At 45.5% G+C, this 20016-nt stretch overlaps 1 protein-coding gene across 8 annotated transcripts in view; it reads left to right on the top strand.

Moving 5' to 3' along the window:
- PTPN3 (protein tyrosine phosphatase non-receptor type 3) overlaps positions 1–16547 on the top strand; it is a 94401-nt gene extending 77854 nt beyond the window's left edge. For all 8 annotated transcript variants that reach the window (XM_074330808.1, XM_074330807.1, XM_074330809.1 and 5 more), the window contains 7 exons: positions 5867–5957; positions 6251–6312; positions 8103–8249; positions 11651–11779; positions 12648–12793; positions 13321–13456; positions 15132–16547. In XM_074330808.1, coding sequence (XP_074186909.1) covers positions 5867–5957; positions 6251–6312; positions 8103–8249; positions 11651–11779; positions 12648–12793; positions 13321–13456; positions 15132–15209 — 789 coding nt within the window. In that variant the 3' untranslated portion in view covers positions 15210–16547. The remainder of the gene's footprint in view (positions 1–5866; positions 5958–6250; positions 6313–8102; positions 8250–11650; positions 11780–12647; positions 12794–13320; positions 13457–15131) is intronic.
- The last annotated feature ends 3469 nt before the right edge of the window (positions 16548–20016 follow it).

The following is a 20016-nucleotide window of genomic DNA, read 5'->3' as shown; positions in this document are numbered from 1 at the left end:
ATATCAGTTTTATTCTTTTTTTGCTATTGGAGGGGATGTGAAAGGGGAAAGACACTTGCAGTCATTCATTCACTCGTTCATTCAGCTAGCCCGTATTAGGTATTTCCCCGTGCCAAACACTGGATCAGGAAAATGGTGAAGGATGGAGAAGTGGGATTTCTGGCCCCAAGAAGTATACAGTCTAATTTTGGTATATTTGGGTGTGGGGCCTGGGCGGTATCATGAGTCCCAGAAACAGCCAAAGACCAAGATAGGGCAAGATTTCATTGCACAAAATATATGTTCTCTAGAAACTGAAGGTGAGAAGGTTCCAGAATGCCCTCTGGGGGGAGATGTAGTATTAATAGAGGACGGATGGGATTAAGTGTGGAATGGAGGGCGGGTATTCCAGGACAGTCACGGCATGAGAGCAGACTAAGCTCATAGGGAAACAGGTCTCCCAGGGGGTGAGAAGCATGCCGAGGAGCCCTGGGTCTCCGCCAGGTGTGGGAGTTCTTCAACTCCCCACGAGAACTGTTATCTTTGATCAGACTGTCCACAGGGAGGCGCTGTGGGCTCTTAATAAGGAAAAAGACCAAGTTTGGTCTTAACCCGTGCTCCAGAAAATCCCCTCCCCTCAGGTGGCCTCGCTTTTATGTTTTACATATGGGAAAACCATGGAAGATTTTCCTTGAATAATGTTCACTGAATTTCATTAAGAAGGTTAAAAATACTTTAGAGAGAAGTAGCCCTCTATCCCATTTTTGAGTAGTGTTTATCAAAGGGTGACACCCTGAGCGCCTGTATGGATGTCACCTGAAGAGCTCGTCACACTGAGCCCAGGCCACAGCTGCTGAATCCGCTGCACTGGGATGAGGCCCGAATGTTGCTACGCTTAATATCACCAGGAGGTTTTGCTGTACAAGCCAAGCTAGGGGGTGGGAGGGTGACAATCGTACCAGAACCATTGTCCCACTGCGCCCATCCTGTCTTACCTTTAGAGCTTATAGGTAGGCGACAGCATAAGAAATGGAGAACATAGAAATTTTAGGGTGAAATTTTAGTGATATGCACATTTCCTTCATTTAGTCTATATATTTCCTAGAAGGAGTAGGAAAACCCTCTTGTTCAATAACGTTTGCAGAATTCCAGAATGCAGAATCAACAACAGCAGAGCTGCTCTGTGATGCAGCTGGTGGGGTACATGGAGCCCTGCCTCAGTCTCCCCACACTGGCCCAAGGACCCCTAGACTATGGGAACATAATTTAACAACCATTGTTCTAGATGGGGGAAAGATGTCTTATACAGCTGCTAGAGAAGAATTCTAAAGGAAGCCAGATCAAACCAGAAACTAATACAAAGGGAAAGCTTTAATGAGCACTTACTATGTGTCAGGGGCTTTATGTGCATAAATGTCATAGAATTCTTACAGCAGCCCTTGATAGATTCTGTCCTGATACCCACTAGAATAGATTAAGGATCAGAGTCTGGGGGAGGTTCTCTCTCAGTAAATGGCACAGCCTGCTTGGAGCCCAGGCAGGCTAACTCAAGAGCTTGTACTCTTTATAACCTTTGCAAACAACAAAATGTATTTTCATGTGACAGTTGTTATTAGAGTAGGACAACGTCAGAGCTAGAAAAGATCTGAGAAGCTATCCAGCCACATGGGACCAAACAGACTTCAAATCGTGGCTCTACCACTCACTTCCTATGTGACCTCAGGCATGTCACTTAACCTCTGTGGCCTCCCCTTCCCATCTGTCAGTTGGGTGTCTCATTGGTGGCTGTAAGGATTAGAGGAGATAAATCCTTACTGCATTGTCTGGCACATCGTAAGGGCGCACTAAAAAGTAACAACTATCATTATTTATAAATAGAGGCTCCAAGAGTCTAAAGAACATGCCCAATCTCCAGACAAGAACTGGTCATGTCACACTGGGTTTGGAACCTGGGGCTGTCTGACTCCAGAGTCCTGGCAGTTCTGGTTCCTCACATGCTCTTCTAGTGCTGTCAGCAGGTGAGTGGCTTGGCCGATGGGGGCTGCGCCCTGAACAGGACCAGGAAGAGTTGGCTGGTGCCTAACAGGTGCCATACCACCCACTCCACCACACAAAGGGCCTGCCCGGGGGCTGGACGGAATCCCTCCCATCATGATGAGCTGGTTTTCAGCAGTTTGCTTTGAAGCAATTTTTCATTAAGGGAATTCCTCTGTCCTTACCGTGGCTTTCAGTAAACAATTACACGTATTACAGAAAGCATTGGGTCCCAACTGTAACGAAATCACACTTAATAATGAGCGTTTGCATAGCACTTTGGAATCTACCAAGTGTGTATCACATATGTTGTCTCTGTTGACACTCACACCAGTTCTGTAAAAGAGGTACGGCCAGAATTATCAAGGTCACTCCTTTATAGATGGAGAAAATGAGGCTCAGAGGCTAAGGGACTTGCCTGAAGCCACACAGCTGGTCAGAGAGAGCAAGGATTAGAATTGATGTTAAAAGTCTAGTCCACTGTCACCAGTCACCATGGCCTGGTGCAACCCAGCCTCCCTCCAGCAGCTACACTGTGTGACCTGGCTGCTACTCAGTGTAAGCAGTGTGGTAGCATTTGTAATCAGCCTCAAAATACCCGGATACTATACTCCTTTCAGCCAAGGGAGGGCATTCCTCTTTGTCTCATGAAAAGGAGCTCTGGGGTTAACACAGCTCCAAGTCCATTACCACCTCCAGGACTCATCCATTCAGCCCCAGCTTCATTCCTTCCTGAGAGGAACATGCTTTTCCTGCCTGAGTTGTGCTTTCTATTTAAGCAAGGAGAAGGGTATGCATTCCGCATAGACGTCCCTGGATAAAAGCTAAGTGGTGATGCTGACTTGTCCTTTGAGAACCAGCTTCCCAGTGAAGAACCCTTAGGCCGATCCTCTCCAGTGACCAGGTGACTGGCAACTTCCCTGCCTCCTTGCTCGGTTAAAGGCCTCTTTGGAGACTTGAGGAACGCAGTTGATGGAAAATGGGGACGAGCTTGTCTCCCTCCCTCCCTGACTGATGAGTTAGACTCGACCAAAGGTCATGTCTCAGGGAGCCTCGCCCATCCCACTTCAGCAACTTCCATCTTTATCCAAACCAGAAGCCATTTTTTTTCTCTCTTCTGACTTGTTTTTCCTTAACACGCTCCTACATCACCCATTACAGGAAACGTCCATTAGTGACCAAACAAGTGACTCACTGAGTCCTGTGATCATTGTAAGAGTTGACTTGGAAGGACAAAGTAGCTGAAGACTTAATGAGACGTTGAAATTGACACATGTAGAAATTAGTAAAGGCAATTGTACCTTCAAGATGAGCACTCATACCTTAAAACATTTAAAAAATTAATTGTCCAAATAGTTTTTTTCTTTTTTTTAAGAAAGGAAAGTGTGATACCGTATAATGTGTATGGAATACAAGGAACAAACTTGACGTTTCAAGTGCCGCGCCGACATGCTGTCCTTCTTCATCTGTGAAAGGGACTAAGAATCCGTGGGCATGCCAGCAGTGGGCTCTGCATCTGGGGCTGTGTATTTAAAGTGACACTATGGAAGGTCCCAAACTTACTTGAAAAAAACTTCTTTTTACTTCTAAGTTAGCTTTTCTGATTATGTTATATTTGCCTAAGTAGATTTCACCTCTGTGCTGTTCGTTAGAACCAAAATGTCGTTTTGGGGAACTTGATTGACTCAGATATTCTCCTCCTTTCAGAATCAAACCAATACCTCCCTGTAAGTCATGACTTTATTTCTAGAATGAGCTCAGAGTCCATCAAAGCTTGCAGATATTTAAGAAGTCCAGTGGCTGCTTGATTATGAACTGAAATTATAAAGACCAGTAGGTGAGCTTGGAGAGAGATTGAAATGCTAAACATTTGGTGAATGTGTAAGACATGACACAGTAATCGTTACCAAAAATCTCTTTGCTAATTCTCTCCTGGTGATTTCTGTGCAATTTGTTTGTTTAATTAAAAAAGAAAAAAACTAATAAGAAAAACCAACAGAGGCCACTTTATAAAACAAGAAATGAAATTTTCAAAACTTTAAGGGGAAAAATAACGTTAAGCCTCCCTATTCAACTTGCAAACAGATTTTAGTTGATGATATTGGCCACAATTTGGTGAACTAACCATTCTCATAACATCCCTGTAGGGCAGTTTGCAAAGTCCTTAAAAATATGCTTTGATGCAGTAGTTCTGTTCCTGGGAATTTATAAGAGTAAAAAAATGGAAAACAGCCTAATCAAGATGTACAGTAAAAGTTAAATTATGAGAAACTAGAGATTATTGAGTCAGTAAAAAGCATGTATATAGAGAATACTTAGAATATTTAATGACACAGGAAACTAGACAGCATATAATAAGTAGGAAAAAACAGGTTTCAATATTAGGGTAATCAGAACACTTCTTGTGAGATGTGAGATTCTCCATGGCCAAATTAGCTTGAGAAATGCTTAGTTAATCAGAAATAAGCTTGTGCATGGCCGGACTAGTCTTCTTGGACACTCATAGGACATCAGGTGGCTTGTATTACCCAAATTTCTTTGACCTTGAAACTTTTTCTCAGGAGTTCCTATTAGCATCTTTCAAAACAGGTTCCACAGAACATAGTAGGGAAAGTGGTAACAGTTCAGTCTCCTTTTTTATTTTATTTTTTAAATATCTGCACATTATGTGTATGCATATATGCTTATGTATGCTTGTATATACAGAAAACAATAAGCTGGAGAAATTATATGAAAAGGGACACCTCTGTTGTGAAATTACTAGTAATTTTCTTTCTTTATGTTAGTTAGAATTTCCCAAATTTTCTGCAAAAAAAAATAGATCACTTCCAACATGGGAAAATTATATTGTTTTTAAATTCCCATGAAGTTAATAAAAACCACTGGTGAATAGTGTTTCACTTTCGAGTTCAAAGTGTATAGTGAACAGTTGTGTAGGAAAGGAAACTGAACGGGGCAGGAGGAAACTTTGGCAGGCGATGGATTTGTCTATGGCCTTGATGGTGGTGGTTTCATTGGTATATACTTATCATTAAACTCACTGAGTTTTGTACAGTAAATACGGACCACTTTTTACTTGTCAATCATACCTTAGTAAAGTGATTTCAAAGAAAAAGGAAAACTCAAGCGTTAGAGTCATATCTGAGTTCAGCCTGTGGTTTGTGATCTTGAGCTAAGCGTTTAATCTCTGCCTCCTCGCTTGCAAAATAAGGATACTATTAATACCTCTCAGAGCTGTTGTCAAAATCACATCAGGTACTGTGCAAAAGTATCTAATATGTGCTTGTAGATATTCAAAGGCTGCTTTAATTGAATTTTTTGCTCGGGATTGCATGTACAGGGGAATACCTCTTTAAATGAAGTTTACTGTGTATTGGAATACATTTTTTACTGTAGAAATATACTTCTGAAGTAATGAATGAAATTGCTCTTGTTTTTAAGCAAAAAATATGGTTCACTCCACTGAATTGGAGGGAACTGTGTTTAGACTAATATAAATGATTTCCATTCAATTTTGAGAATGAACTTTTTTTCTTTACTTTTAGCATTTGTCAAGTAATTGTCTTGAAAATGAGGTTTTACTTAGCATGATCCATTATGTGTGACTCAGACCCCTTCCTTATGACTTTTTATTCCCAAGATCCTTGTGCTAAAAAAGTTATTGAAGAACTTAGTTTCTCATAGGATTGTAGAATTTCTTATTGGGAAGATTTTTTTTCTTTTCATATATAACATAGTCACTTTTAAATGTTAAGATTTTGGTGCCATGAGTGGTAAGTTTTACTGTACGTTTCCCTACTCCCTTCATGGCTGGCTTTTGCAATGGTTTTGCACTTCTCTCTTTGTCATGTAGCAACTGTACAGAAAGAAGCCCGGTTTGGCCATCACGTTTGCAAAGCTGCCTCAAAATTTGGACAAAAACCGATATAAAGATGTGCTGCCTTGTGAGTATCTGGTGTGAATGCCTCCTTCCCGCGCCCCCCTCCCTCCCCCCGGGCACACTGAGATAATGTTTCCCTTTTTAAAACAGATTGTCTGGTATACTGGAACGATTTTCAGTGTGTCTGTAAACACCACCGTCTTTATTGCAGCCATTTCAGACTCGGAACAGTTGGGGAATAGTGTTTATGCTAATGAGGCGAGAGCTGCAGATGGGGCTGGGGACTGAACTCCCATTTACTTGGTATGATAAAAATAACGCTCGGAATCATCGGTGCATTTTTTTTCTCCCCCACAGATGACACCACCCGGGTATTACTGCAGGGAAATGAAGATTATATTAATGCGAGTTATGTGAACGTAAGTAAGTTAGGAATCTGGGTAGTAAGAAAGCACACGTGCATTGTATCAAGCATGATAACAGTAGTATGTGCTTTGTAGTTGACGAAGTGCTTTCCTGTTCACTCCCTGATTGCAGCACAACAGCCATTGAGGGAAGGCAGAGTAGTCTCATTTTACATAGGATAAAACTAAGGTTCAGAGAAAATAAATAATTTTTGAAAAGTCACATAGCTAACAGAAGGTGAGACCAGAATTCAGATTCCGTATCTCTGACTCCATTGCCTCCCATCTTCCGCTGCTAACTTTTAGGTGTTTTGGTTTTTTTGTTTTTTTGTCAGTGCTTTGTTTGTAACTGTCGGTGTTTTTCCTCCATGTTATTACTATATATCCCATCTAAAAGTAAGAAAAATAAAACCACCTCTGTGCACCTAACCCAAAAAGAAAAGGTAAAAGATTTCACATGTTATGGGGAAAGCATTCATTTCACTCTGAAAATGAATCTTGGGCAACTTAACTTGACCTCTGTGAACCTCAGTTTCTTTATCTAAAACCAAGGGTTGGCAACGCTTTTTCTGTAGAGGGCGTGATAGTAAGTATTTTGATCTTTGCAAGCTGAGAGGCAAAATTGAGGATATTACTGAGGTAACTAGACAGCCATTTAAAATGCAACCATGTAAAAAAACCAAAAACCACTCTTGGCTTGCAAAACAGCAGTCAGGTTTGGCCTTCAGGCCACAGTTTGCCAACCCATGATCCAAGTGAACAGATGATTTCTCTAGGTAAGTTCTCAACAGCAAAATATCAAGAGCTTCCCTAATAAAAATGGGACAGATCAGTGATTCCACTTATTCCAAAACATCTGTGGGATTCATTGATTCATTGACCATTCTGGGTGTCTTGAAAACAGTGTCAGAAACGATGGGGGCAGTAAGACTATGCAGTCCAATATCTTTGAGTTATTTCAGGGCGGGGGAGAGTTGAGGAAGCCATTAACACAAGCACCAGCCAAACCGTGAATTAGGCACCTCCGTTTACCTTCCCCACCTAAGAATGAGGGAATCACAGGGCCATGGCAAAGCTCAGCAGGTTCTGAGTGTTCTTTCATAGAAAGGACTCAGCTCAGAAGGACGGAAGTAAAAGCGGAGCAGGATGGGGGAGGGACACTGAAGACAATTGAAAACATTTTAACATTAACATTAACTCAGATGAAGGCTGTGACGTGATGGGTGTGTTCGTCAACTTGTGGTCATCATTTCACAGTGTATATGTACATCAAACCATCACGTTGTGCATCTTAAATATGTTTTTTATTTGTCAATTATACCTCTGTAAAGTATGGAGGAGAAAAGATTGACACAAGCACTGGCAGGCGTGCAGAAAGCAGTGTGCCGCAGGCGTTGGTGGTAGAAGCCTGGACGGTGTACGCTTCAAAGTCAAATAAAAAGATATTGGTAGAAAACCCTGCGTATGGAAAGATCTGGGCATGACGATGGGTCCCCGTTGCTGAAAATGCTGATAACCTGTATTGATTATATTTAGGATACAGCAATGACAGTGATTTATACTCTTCTGCCGTCTTGTAGGTACGTTTCTGATGATCACCTACCACATATCACCACACAGTTATCTTAAATATCTAATGCTAGCACTGTTGTCACATGTCTTTCAAGGATTTTTAAAACTAGCATTTTTTCACTTATTGAGATAGTCTGGTGTGATGTCAGTTACCAACTAGAAGAGTTAAAGATCCAGTTCCCCGTCCGTCTGTGGCAGTAACAGAGTCTAACGCCGTAACAATCTCTTCCCAGATGGAAATTCCTGCTGCTAACCTCGTGAACAAATACATTGCCGCTCAGGGTCCCCTGCCACATACCTGTGCACAGTTTTGGCAAATCGTCTGGGATCAGAAATTATCACTTATCGTCATGTTGACGACTCTCACAGAGCGAGGGCGGGTAAGTGGCTTGATTTCCAATTCAAATGTGTGCATGTCACACTGTGTTCTGCGGAACATGAATCTCAGAGCTGGAAAGGGTCTTAAATGTCACCTAGTCCCACCCCTCCATGACCCACAAATCTCCTGTAAGGAGCTGTTGATGGACACCTCCAGTGATGGGAAGCTCCACACTCCTGCCCACTCCCTGGCCTTCCCCAAGCTGAAGAATGATCAGACACCCCCTTGCACTCCTGGCTTGGATCCATCATAACGAGCCAGAAGGCAGTTCCCCTTTCCTCAGCTCGCCTGCCTTAGGACCCCTGCATTGACTATGGCCTCACCCAGCCCCGGACAAGTGCTGGTCCTGGGCAGAGCAGTGCGGGGCCAGGCTCACAGCGGTAGTATAATGTAGGAGAAGTTGCACCCTCTGTCAACCTCTGCTTGTGTTGCAGCAAAACATCGCAAAAAGAGCTGAGAGGGGCTTAATTTGGAGAGGGATGGCCTCTTTCCCCTTTAAAGTTGGCCTACCCTTCCCGGCTTAAAGTCGTTCTTCTCCGCAGAGAAAAGAGAGCTCCAACAGGCATGGTTAGTGACACATGATCTGCCCTGGATAGCACTCCCTTCTTTCCCTCATTCTGCTTGTTCCAGCTCAGCAGAAAAGGCCCTTTCTTCCATTTAAGAGGCCCCACTTCCTCTGGCTGCTCTTGCAGGCCCTGCCCCTCCTGCTCTGTCCTTATCATGTCCCCCTCCTCTCTTTTGTTGGTGGCCGCTCTGAACCTGAGCTCCTGTGGTCTCCACGTGACCTGGGGGGTTTCTTTGTTTCCCAGCTCTTTCTTCCTAACTGAATCCATTCCGGCTGGTTCCATCGGGTTCCTGCGTGAGCGATTCCCATCTCCCATGAGTCATTGCATTCGCTTCACAGTCACTGGCCCTGGGAACTCACCTCTCTTGTTTATCGATTGTTAGAAACCTGTTCTTCTAAAATCCAACCTGCGTGGTTCCTCCCTCTCCTGTTGCAAACGCTCAGGTGATCGGAGCCCTTCATCCTGAGGTCCCGCCGCTCCTCGCCTCCACCCACTGGTTCTTCTGGTGTCAGCACTCAGTCCCTCCAGGCGAGCAGCCTTGCCCCGCACTTTTTCTGAGAGAGAACATTTCCAGCATGTCCCGTTTGTTTTCTTCCATATTGTGCTTTTAGTAGAGGGGGACTCCCCGCCGGCATGTGGCTGGCCAGGGCCCCCCGCCCCCTTTGTGCTGCCCTCATGTCTGCCCGTGCAGGTGGCCTCTCCAGAGCCTTGACTTGCCCCGTGGTCTGCGAGATGCTCCCTCTGTAGGATGGCTTTGATGCCTCCCTCTTGTCCTTCCTACCCCAAGTGTTTTGCACGGTGTTCACCCTTCAGGTTCATGGTTTCCTTATAAGGAAATAGAGCGCTGGAGATATTTTTCAGTTGAAACAGCCCTTCTCCCTCCCCTTCCATCAATAGTATTTCTTTTGGGGAGGGGGGGAATTATTTTTTATATCTATGTATGCCCCACTTCCTATATGTATGATCTGACGCAAGTTGACTCCCACTCTGAGCCTCAGTTTACTCATATGCAAAATAAAGCCAACAGTATTACCTACCTCATGGGGTTGTTTCGAGGCCAAGATAATATACTGTCCATAAAAAGCACCATTTGGTGCTTAGTATATACTCTTCAAAAGATACTAGGTTTGAGCATCAACTCTCCCCACAGCAGCAGCCTTAATGTGAAAACTGAGGCTCAGAGAAGTTAAGTAACTGAGCCAGGATCACACAGCGGGTTAGTGAAGTTTATTCACCGTGATTGAAATTCAGGATTTCCACTAACTTCTTACTCTTTCCGCTACACCGCCAGTGCTTTGAGATCCAACTAGACCTAAGATTAAACTTGACCAAGGGATAAAGAGAGACTCCAGTTCTGGTCACTTCCCTGGGTGTATCTGGAAATAGAGGTATTTGTGGCTGTGCCTTGCATGGGCTGATCACTTCAGAGGATATCTTCCCGTTAGTCATCCTGCGGGCAGGACCCTGGGGCTCCTGCAGCAGAGCTCTACGCCTCCTGCATGGATGGCCAGTGGCTGTCGACTATGTCTTGGGTTCTACGGACAGCAGCCCCTTCAGGTCCAAGCCAAGTTGGGAAATGGCTACTAACGAAAATGCCCAGGCTTAAGGTTCAGAAGTAAATTCTTAGCTCCAGCTTCCCAGCAGCTTGCTTTCATTTCAAATTATTAAGTTCAAATTATTAATTTCAAACTGTGACATTTGATGTGTGCCTGTAGGTTAGGAGAAAAAAAAAATTTGAATGCGTGAGAATTTGACTGACAGAACTAGGATGGGAGGGATTGCTAGGCCCTGAATTTTGCTTCAAATCCAGCGGTGGGAGTCAGATGGCTATGGAACAACCTTCAGGGTTTGGAAGGGGGAGTAGAAAACAGGGCGGGCGGGGGGGCATGGGATCAGCCAGGCTTCGGGAAAGCCACAGTAGCCCTAGAACCTTAATCCCACTGAGCCCGGTTTCCTTGTCTGCTGTCTGGGGAGTATCAGCTCCATACGAGTCATGTACGAAGGCATTTGAGAGCCTAGAAGATGCTGCTCAAATGCAAAGGGGTGTTCATCTCAGGTTAGGGATTTATTTCATCTGCGTGTTGGTGGAATCTCTGATCATTTGTAAGTTGATTGGAGACTCATAGCAACAGCAATAATAATCGGTCAATAACCATTGACCTGACCCCGCACATTGAGCCTGGCACTGCACCCTGTTATCTCCAGCCTCTGTCACCATCTGTGAAGCAGGTGTTGTCCTCATCTTTTGGGTGAAAACGTGAAAATCGGGGAGGTTAGGTAGCACGTTCAAAGTCATATGGCTAACTCCAGCAGAGGTCTGTCTGACTCCCAAATGTGTGCTCTTAACCACTGTCCCTTGGGGCCTCTACCTGGAGAGGGTGCGGTGGACGGGGAGGGGGGGTAAGGTAGAAAGGGGGTGTTGAGAACAAAGAAGGGGCCTCAGGGACTGGAGTGGGCTTGACTGAGGACTGGAGGCGGTCACTCCTAAGTCAGGTCCCCATTTCTGAGGCCTCGCCCGTTCTTCCAACAATTGGACGCTGGTGAGGAAGAAGATAAGTCTCTCTCCTCATCCTCCAGCCTCCAGCCGCAGGCTGGTTTGCAGGCTGTGGCCTGGCCACTGGCAGGTCGACCCCCATCCTACTCTCCACAAGAGGAAGGGCTGTCCCTCTGCCCCTCAGAACAGACAGAGCAGGGCGGCCGCGCCTGAGTTTTCTCCCCGCAGGAGACCTGGTGTGAATGAGGGCTCTGGGCGGATGCCTGACCCGTCTGTGCAGGTAACTGCTCGTGTACACCACCCTGCAGAGGAGGTCAATTCACACCCTGTGTTCCCTTCCAGACCAAATGTCACCAGTACTGGCCCGATCCCCCCGACGTCGTGGAACACGGCAGCTTTCACATCCGCTGTCAGTCAGAGGACTGCACCATCCCTTATGTGCTCCGAGAAATGCTGGTCACGAACACCGAGGTGAGAGCAGTGCCCCACGGTGAGTGGTCTGGGGAGGGCAGTGTTTAGAGGCCGGTCAGCATCCACTGTACTCCTGGGTGGGGCTGGTCTTCTAGTTCTGCTCTATGTTTTCACCTGGCAAGCATTTCCGTAAAAGAGCCAGCACCCGTGTTTATAATAGCCAACAGGTGGAAATAGCCCATACCCCTCGCTGGATGAATGGAGCATACCAAAGAAAGTGTGGTCTGTTCATACGATCCAGTATTATCCATCCTCAAAAAGAAAGGAAATGCTGACACATGCTATAACACGGATGAACCTTGAGAACATGATGCTAAGGGAAATGAGCCAGACACTAATAAAGGACAAATACTGTCTGAGTCTACTTGTATGAAGTACCTGGATCAGTCGGATTCATAGAGACGGAAAGGAGAATGGTGGTTGCCAGGATTTGGGGGGAGGAGAGCATGAAGAGTTAATGTTTGATGAGTGAGTAGTGGTGATGGTTGTACAACATTGTAAATGTATGTAAAACCACTGAAATGTACATTTTAGTAATGGTTAAAATGGTAAACTTCATGTTATGTATATGTTGCCAATTTAAAAAAAGCTAACGTGTGTGGCCCTAATGGCAAGTACTATAGAAGTCAACAGGAAGAGCTCAACAGTGGCAGAGTGTGGAGAAGCAGCCCCGTGGCTGGGGGCCTTAGCTGAGCCCTAGGGAGTAGGTGTTTGGGAGACTAGGTGAGGAGGGGGAGCGGGAGTTGGCAGCGGCCACCATGGGGCTGTGCACAGGGAACGAAAGAGCGTCTGGAGGCCAGGGCGGGGCCGGTGGTTCCTACCCCCCCATCTGGATTGACTTACCAAGACCTGTCTGCGTCTTCCACAGACCAGAGAAAAGCACACTGTGACACATCTCCAGTACGTTGCGTGGCCTGACCACGGCGTGCCCGATGACTCTTCAGACTTCCTGGAATTTGTAAACTGTGTGAAGTCTCTGAGAGTGGATGCTGAACCCGTCTTAGTTCACTGCAGGTACTGTAAGCCACGGCTTGTTGGCTTTTTCATTTTTTAAATACTTGTGCTCCTTGGGAAAGGCCTGGAGAAAGTTAGCAGACATCAAACCCACCTAAATCCCACAAGACGATACATGCTTTTACAAACGTCTATTTCCTATGTCAAAACACTTGGAACTTTGTGAAAGCATAAACCTGTGAATGCAGCACAGAGCTGATAAAGAAAACCCCTCCCTCATCTTCACCGTTCTGAGTCAATTGACCTTCACGATGGATGCGTGGATGCGAATGAGATGGGGGGTGGTGGAGTTTGCACTTAAAGGTGGGTTTCTTTCCATTGGTTTTAAGCCCTTTCCCTCAGACTCCATGAGGAGAGGCTTCCTCAGCCAGTTTGAGAACTCACCCTGAGTGTGTGTTTTGTATTCTTAAAGGTAAAGCGGGGGAAAGCTCCATCCAAGTAAACGTGAGAACTAGTGAGGAGTTGAGCGGGGCTGGGCAGAAATGCTGGCTGAGCAAATCCCAAGTCTCTGCTCCTCTTCTCCCCAGCGCTGGAATAGGTCGAACAGGTGTCTTGGTCACCATGGAAACAGCCATGTGCCTAATTGAGAGAAACCTGCCCGTTTACCCACTGGATATTGTCCGGAAAATGCGAGACCAGCGCGCCATGATGGTGCAAACATCAGTGAGTGGAAATCCAATAATAAAAATAGTAACAGTGGCCGATGCCTCCTGAGCACTTGCCTTGGGCCAGGCCTGCGCAAAGGGCTTTGCCGGTCAAGTGACCAAGGCTTGAGGGGACTGAGTCACTTGCTCATGGTCACAGAGCTTGTCGGGGCTGAACAGCTTCAAAGCCCACTGCATCTGGCCTCTGCCTTTCACTGCCTCCACTTCTGCTACCTCCATGGTTTGTTTCCTGCCAGCCACTTGGCCAGGGAGCAGCCTGGTTGCATTCTGCATTGTCAACCACTGGCCCATCATTTGTCCATGAGAAGTAAGTAAGGTCTCCTGAGGGTCTCACACCACTCGCCTGTTCCTAAGTGAGCCTTTTGGCTCACAAATGTGTCACATGGCCCTGCTCACGCTTCCTGTGGGCTCTTCTCCCACATATGTCACACCTGGGTACTTGGCACTACAAGTGTCCTCAAGAGAAAATCTTGTGGTTTTCCCGCAGAACTCCAAGAAAGGCTGTGGGCTGGTGAGCAAAGAGCATGATTCACGCTCCCCCAACTACTGGGCCACCTTTGGATAATCTCTTAACCTCTCTCCCAGCCTCAGTTACCCCATCTGCAAAAGGGGGACCATCCCATACTCATTTATTCAGTGGATAATTATGCAAACAGGAGAGACCCGAGCTTGTAGGTGTTAGGAGGACAGGGCTAGTCAATTATAAGTCTCAGCAACAATGGGGAAAGTCCAAGGGGAGTCTAAGAACTCAGTGGAAGAAAATCAAAGCCAACTTTAGAAAGTCAAGGAAGTCTTTCTGGAGGAGTGGCCTCTAAGGTAAAAACCTCCAGGATGGACGAGGAAGCGTTGGAAAGAAAGCGGTGGAATTCCATGTTGTAGCCAGTTCTATCCTCACATGCTCGTGGACAAAGTTTATAAGATTTCTGCAATACTTGTGAGCTCTTGTAGTTTTATATTCATTTGTATCCAGGAAATCTGGTTAAAAGAAAAGTGTCATGTTATTAAGGCCGTTTTCTGCCATGGAAGACATCATTGCTGGTTAAAAAAATGTTAAGTACATCATTTTGGTAGATTTTCCTGGCTAGTGAAGCACATTGTAAATGCTTTTTTTCACCCTGTCACATCACTAAAACATAAGTTTCTTAGGTGTTTGTTAATATAAAGAACCATATTCTGCAGAGCAGCTTTCAGTGGCTCTTCTTTGTAAGACAAAACCCACATCCTCCCCCAACACAAGGCCCAGTGTGACCTGGTCCTGGCCCACCTGCATGGCCCCTCCTCCCATGCCTGCGTGTTCTAGGCCAGGCCCGTGAGCCCTGACTGCACTTCTCAGAGTGGGCCGTACTGCTCGGCACCTTCACGCTGGAATGGTCACCTGTGACAACCATCACCCCTTCCCTGACTGCCCCAGACTGCCAGGGCCTCCCTCTGCCAGGATTCCATGACACTTTGTCTATACCTGTCTGGGAGCAGCCGCTCATCTTACAGGAATAACGGGTTCACAGGTGTGTCTTCTCCACTCTGTTTCCCTGGCACGTGGCACGGTCTGGCCTGGCCCAGAGCTCGAGCTCAGGGGGTATTTAGGAATGAGGTGAAAGAAGAACTATGTATGTGGTGGAATGCAACGGTAATGGAGCTGCTGCTGGACTTGACGGCTTTCTTTTCTCTTCCAGAGCCAGTACAAGTTTGTGTGTGAAGCGATTCTTCGTGTTTATGAAGAAGGCTTAGTCCAAATGCTGGATCCCAGTTAAGACAACTGTGAAAACGTTCATTCCTCTTTCCCAAGGGCATCCTCCTTAAGGACAGACCTTCTCTCTGGAAGCAGCAAGAGGAATCTGTAGGCTGTGGCGTGGGAAAGGAATGGGCACATTTGAACCCAGGCACTTTAAATTTCTATAAGAAAGGTATTGTGTACATAGGAACTGTATAGATATGCATGCAGGGCTAGCGTGATTTAGGCCCATTATTCCTCTTGGGAGAACTAAGCAGAAGGGGATCTCAGTTGGGGGCCTGTCCTCCCTAGACGTCGCCATGATCCTGTAAACCATCCTTGAGCAATTAAGAAGGGGGCTCCCGCAGCGCTGTTGACTTCCCACAAACAAGATGGTGTGGCGATTTCGAGTTTCTTGGATATTTTGTATGTATATGTGTATAGGACTCAAAGGGCCGAGCTTCCTGTGCTTATAGGCCACGCTGGAACAGTTTGCGTTCACCCACCCCCTCGATGCGAAGGAAACCACGATGAATGTACTGAACGGCGGGGGAGTGGGTTCTGAAGCGGAAGGACGAGTAGTACCTTTGCTGCCCTCCCTCTCTTTGTCCCATCTCCCTGCTACTTCTGATACTCGCGTTTCTGAGAATCGCATCCAGAATTCCCTGCTATCTGCCTGCATCAGTGACGCTCTTCAGGTTCACGCGCAGTGCCTGAACCGGATGAGGTTCGGGTGAATTTTCAGTCGAGACTCTGAGAACGCAGACTTGGGGTACGGTCTGGTTTGTTGTCTGTGCATTAGTTGTAGGAGCAGCCGCTGCTCACCTCACTGCACACGCAGCACCCAAGACCGGAAGCGCCGACTACTGAATCTTCTATGTGGATTGCTGCTACTTCAAGCTACTACACTTGAAACATTACGATTTTCCTGAGGGGAGATGGGATAGCATCTAAATATTCAAAATCTTTGGCCCTTCTGAGGAAAGGTCTTCTGGTCGTTGAACCATGGGCAACCCAGCTTCTATAGGGTTGTCTGTGGCTGTGTGTAGATATGTGCGTGTGCCCGTGGGTGAATGTTTCTCAGGATTCCTAACGATTCATATGACAGTGGAGTTTATATAAAGAATGAGTCTCTGTATAGAAGAACAAATGTTTGCATTCACCCTCAGGTACAATGGTCTCCGTTTCATTTCAAAGGAGAGGATCAGACTATCTGAGAATAAACACAATTTGATGTTAATTTATTCTAAGTACACCATGATTTTGATTGTCCTAAAGAATTCTGCCTTTGTTAATACTGTGTTCCATTTAAAAAAAAATTGTGACAAGATTGTAGCAAATTATTATTTAAGGAAAATAAAGTACATAAACATTTTAATGTGGTATGTTTAAATAGCAGTTTTTATGTGTCCAGAGGAGGAAGCTAAGCCAGTGCCTTAACAGGATTTATAGAAAAGGGAGGCTGTTATATGACAGTGCACAGAAGTGAAGCCATCTTTATGTTTAGCAAACTCTGGACCAATTCAGTAGATTCGTGGTTGTCAGAGGGATAAAGACTTATACCAGGGGTGTCCAAACTGCGACCCGCGGGCCAACTGCGGCCCATGACCCATTGTTAATTGGCCCGCAGCAAATTCCAAAAATATTTTTAGTTTACCAAAGGTAGCAACTAGCCTTTTTCTGCCTCTGTGCAGGCTATTAGTTCAGACCCAACAGACATTACCAGGAGCAAAATCCACGAAATACTGGGGATGAACAAGACAAGAGAATGGGCAAAATATGCAAGTAAATACTGTGTGTAGATACTGCCAATTCTGTAGTCAAGATTTCTCCCTCACCATCTTATACACTTAAGCAATTATACTTAAAAAGCCTTTCTGTAGTTCTAAGGAAAGAGCGTCATATTCAGGATAAATATTTTGCCTGGGAAATATTGCTGGGTGTGAATGGAGAAGCGTTTGCGTCCTGCTTTCTGGCGCTCTCCAGAAGATCTAATTAGATGCATCAATATACTGACTTAATCAAGATGAGAGATTCTCTCCTGATGTCACCCTCTAGTTCCTGCTCTTGGTGTTTTTGACTTTCCAGAAAAAAATATTCAACTCCATTTGGTTGCGGGTGGAATGGGAGTGGGTGAGGGGAGTATGGATCGCAAACTTGTGCTGGTCTCTAATTCCTACCACGGTAACTTATACTTAAATATGCTTTTAGATTAGTATAGATGCTGTTGCTGCTATGTTGCTACTTGACATTTTTCTGTTGCTCAGAAGTTATCATTTGAGTGCAAGCAACAGACCTCTTCATCCTCCAGAGGCAACAAAAAGGCAACAGCAATGGGGAAAGGTCCTAAGAGGCAGGTTTGGGGCTTAGACCTAAACTTAGGCACGATGTGTTGCCCTCAGCCCTCAATTTTCTTACACATAAAAAGAGAAGGTTGGGCTGGACTAGGTGAGTTCTTTGGTTCTTTCAGTGTTTACCATTCTAGGAGTCTGTTCCAGAGGTTTGAAATTAATCCTAAATCAAAGATGTATAGCTACCGGAGAGAGACGTATCACATTTCTGGGACTTGTCCCCAAGAGATTGTCCCTCAGACCTTGACACTGTTGAATACAAAGACAAGGATTTTCACTTCTGGTTCTTGCCATCCTAAGCTGAAAACAGATTCAGTAAAGAGGACAGAAACTTGGACCTCAGCCTGAGGAACCACACGTGTGGGATATTCATGGCTGGACTGCCTGCCATCTTTATAACTCACGTCCTGTTTGGAGCAACAAAAGGATTTGTGTTCATGTGTTTTGAAAAGTGTCTTCATTGATCAGCAATATTTTTTCGGTACATTTGGAATGTTTTTCATTCTGCTAGCGACTACTGAAAACAATTTGATCAATATAAAAACATTCGAGTTATGCAACACTATTGTGTGTTGACACTTTTATTCTAATAATCGTCTTGATTTCTGGAAGTGTTTCCGTGTTTTGTTTGCTTTTTTTTTTTTTTTTTAAGTAAATATTAAGTCTTGCAAGAAAGTGCTCTCCACCAGCTCCTCCTTCCGTGTGGTCTGCAGCATGACCATGCACAGCACTGGTCTCTGTCTTGACTTTCGGTGGCAAATTCTAGATCACAATTAGGTTCAGCTCTAAAGGCAGCAGTAGCTTACACAAAGTGGAAATTTCTTTACCCTCTATCATGCAGGGCTGCCAGGGTGGCTCCATGAGCCTCAAGATCCAGGTTCTTTCCCACTTGTTGCTCTGCCGTCCCCAGTATGCAGTTTCTCCGCTGAGGTCCACAGTGGCAGCTCCAGCCATGTTCTCATTCCAGAAAGCAAGGCCCGTTCTCTCAAGGTGTGTGTCATCTGGATGTTGTACATCCCATTGACCAGACAGCCTCAGGGCCATACCTACTGCATGGGAGTCTGGGACAGGTAGTTTTTATTCCAAGAAGCCATGTGCCTAACTGAACTCAGGAGTTCTCTTTCTGAGAAACAAGGAAAGGATGGGTTTGAGGGACGATTAGTGGTTTCTGCCATAGCTCAACCCATTGGTCTCCTTTCTTGGCTCACATAGAGCCCACTCTCTCCAAGGTAGACAACCCACACCCCAGTTAGGGGATGAAACATAAGCTAAAATCACCTTTGGGTGATTTGTGGTCTCCATCAGCTCTGGGTGGCTTCTTGAGTTCTAATGACCCATAAACGGGAGACAAGTTATCTTCTCCAAACACAGCCCTTACTACGAAGTAGAACGAGGCAAACAGCCATTGGAAACTAATTCATAAGAGGGGAGAACAGGAAATACTGTTCCAAGCGGATATCAAAGGCCACTGCACAGGAAGAATAAAGACACCGCTGGCAAGCCCACGAGTCTCCTGAGAGCCACCTGACAGCCACTCCGGCTCTCTGGATGGATCTCCTTGTCCCTTGATCTCCATGGCCACATCTGAGATGTAACTGCAGAGGGCGGACTTCTTGAGGACAGCATCGCCTTTGTAGCCTGCTTATTCCTGGGGCGGTTTTGGGGCGTCTCCAAGGTTGTTCTTTGCCAGTAGAATTTCACCAAGTACCCACAGCTGAATATCTGGTCTAGACTGACATTCTGAGCTCTCATTATGCCTCTTTCTCAAAGGTGGCTACACTGGCCACCTCAAAGAAAGGTGGCCTTAATCTGATCTTTGGAGCTACCTGGTTTGCATTTTCTGACAGAGAAGTCTGAAAAATGGTTTGCTGCCCCCAGCCTTACCTCCTGCTAAGGCTGCCACTTCAAAGCCACTGTTCTTAATAGCTGCATTTCAGAGAATAGAAGCGGTTGAACAGAAGCATTTCTATGCTTTAAGACCATAATTTTGAGCCCAGGCTATAGACCGTGCTTCCCTTAGCAAAAAAGGATTTCTTCTCATCTGCTGAGTCTGGCTGGGTCTAGCTCCAAGTCATCTCACTTTTATGAGAGAGTGAAAAGCAACAAGAAGCAATAGTCATATATTTGCACTCTCCCACCATTTTCTCCATTGTCGTGGCCTCAACTTGTCCACCCTCAAAGCTACTGCGGATGACAGTTTCATCAATTGTTTAGCCACTACCCGTCCTTGCTATCTACTGGCCTGCCTATTCCACTAAGCCAGTGCCACATTTTAGATGTTATTTGCAGCATCCCACTTTCAGGTATCAAATTCTGAATCCAAAAACTAAAGTAAACATGGTTAGAGCAAAATATTTCTCAGATAAACACAGGAATCCAGCGCTGGTACGGTGTCTGCATGGTCATTGGGACCCATGCTCCTCCAATCTGGTGGCTCCACTGTCCTCAACATACACCTTCCAACTCACAGTCCAAAATAGCTGCTCCAGCTCCACC

This window comes from Rhinolophus sinicus, linkage group LG04 (assembly GCF_036562045.2).
Source record: "Rhinolophus sinicus isolate RSC01 linkage group LG04, ASM3656204v1, whole genome shotgun sequence".
NCBI lineage: Eukaryota > Metazoa > Chordata > Mammalia > Chiroptera > Rhinolophidae > Rhinolophus > Rhinolophus sinicus.
This window is presented reverse-complemented; position numbering and strand designations above follow the sequence as displayed.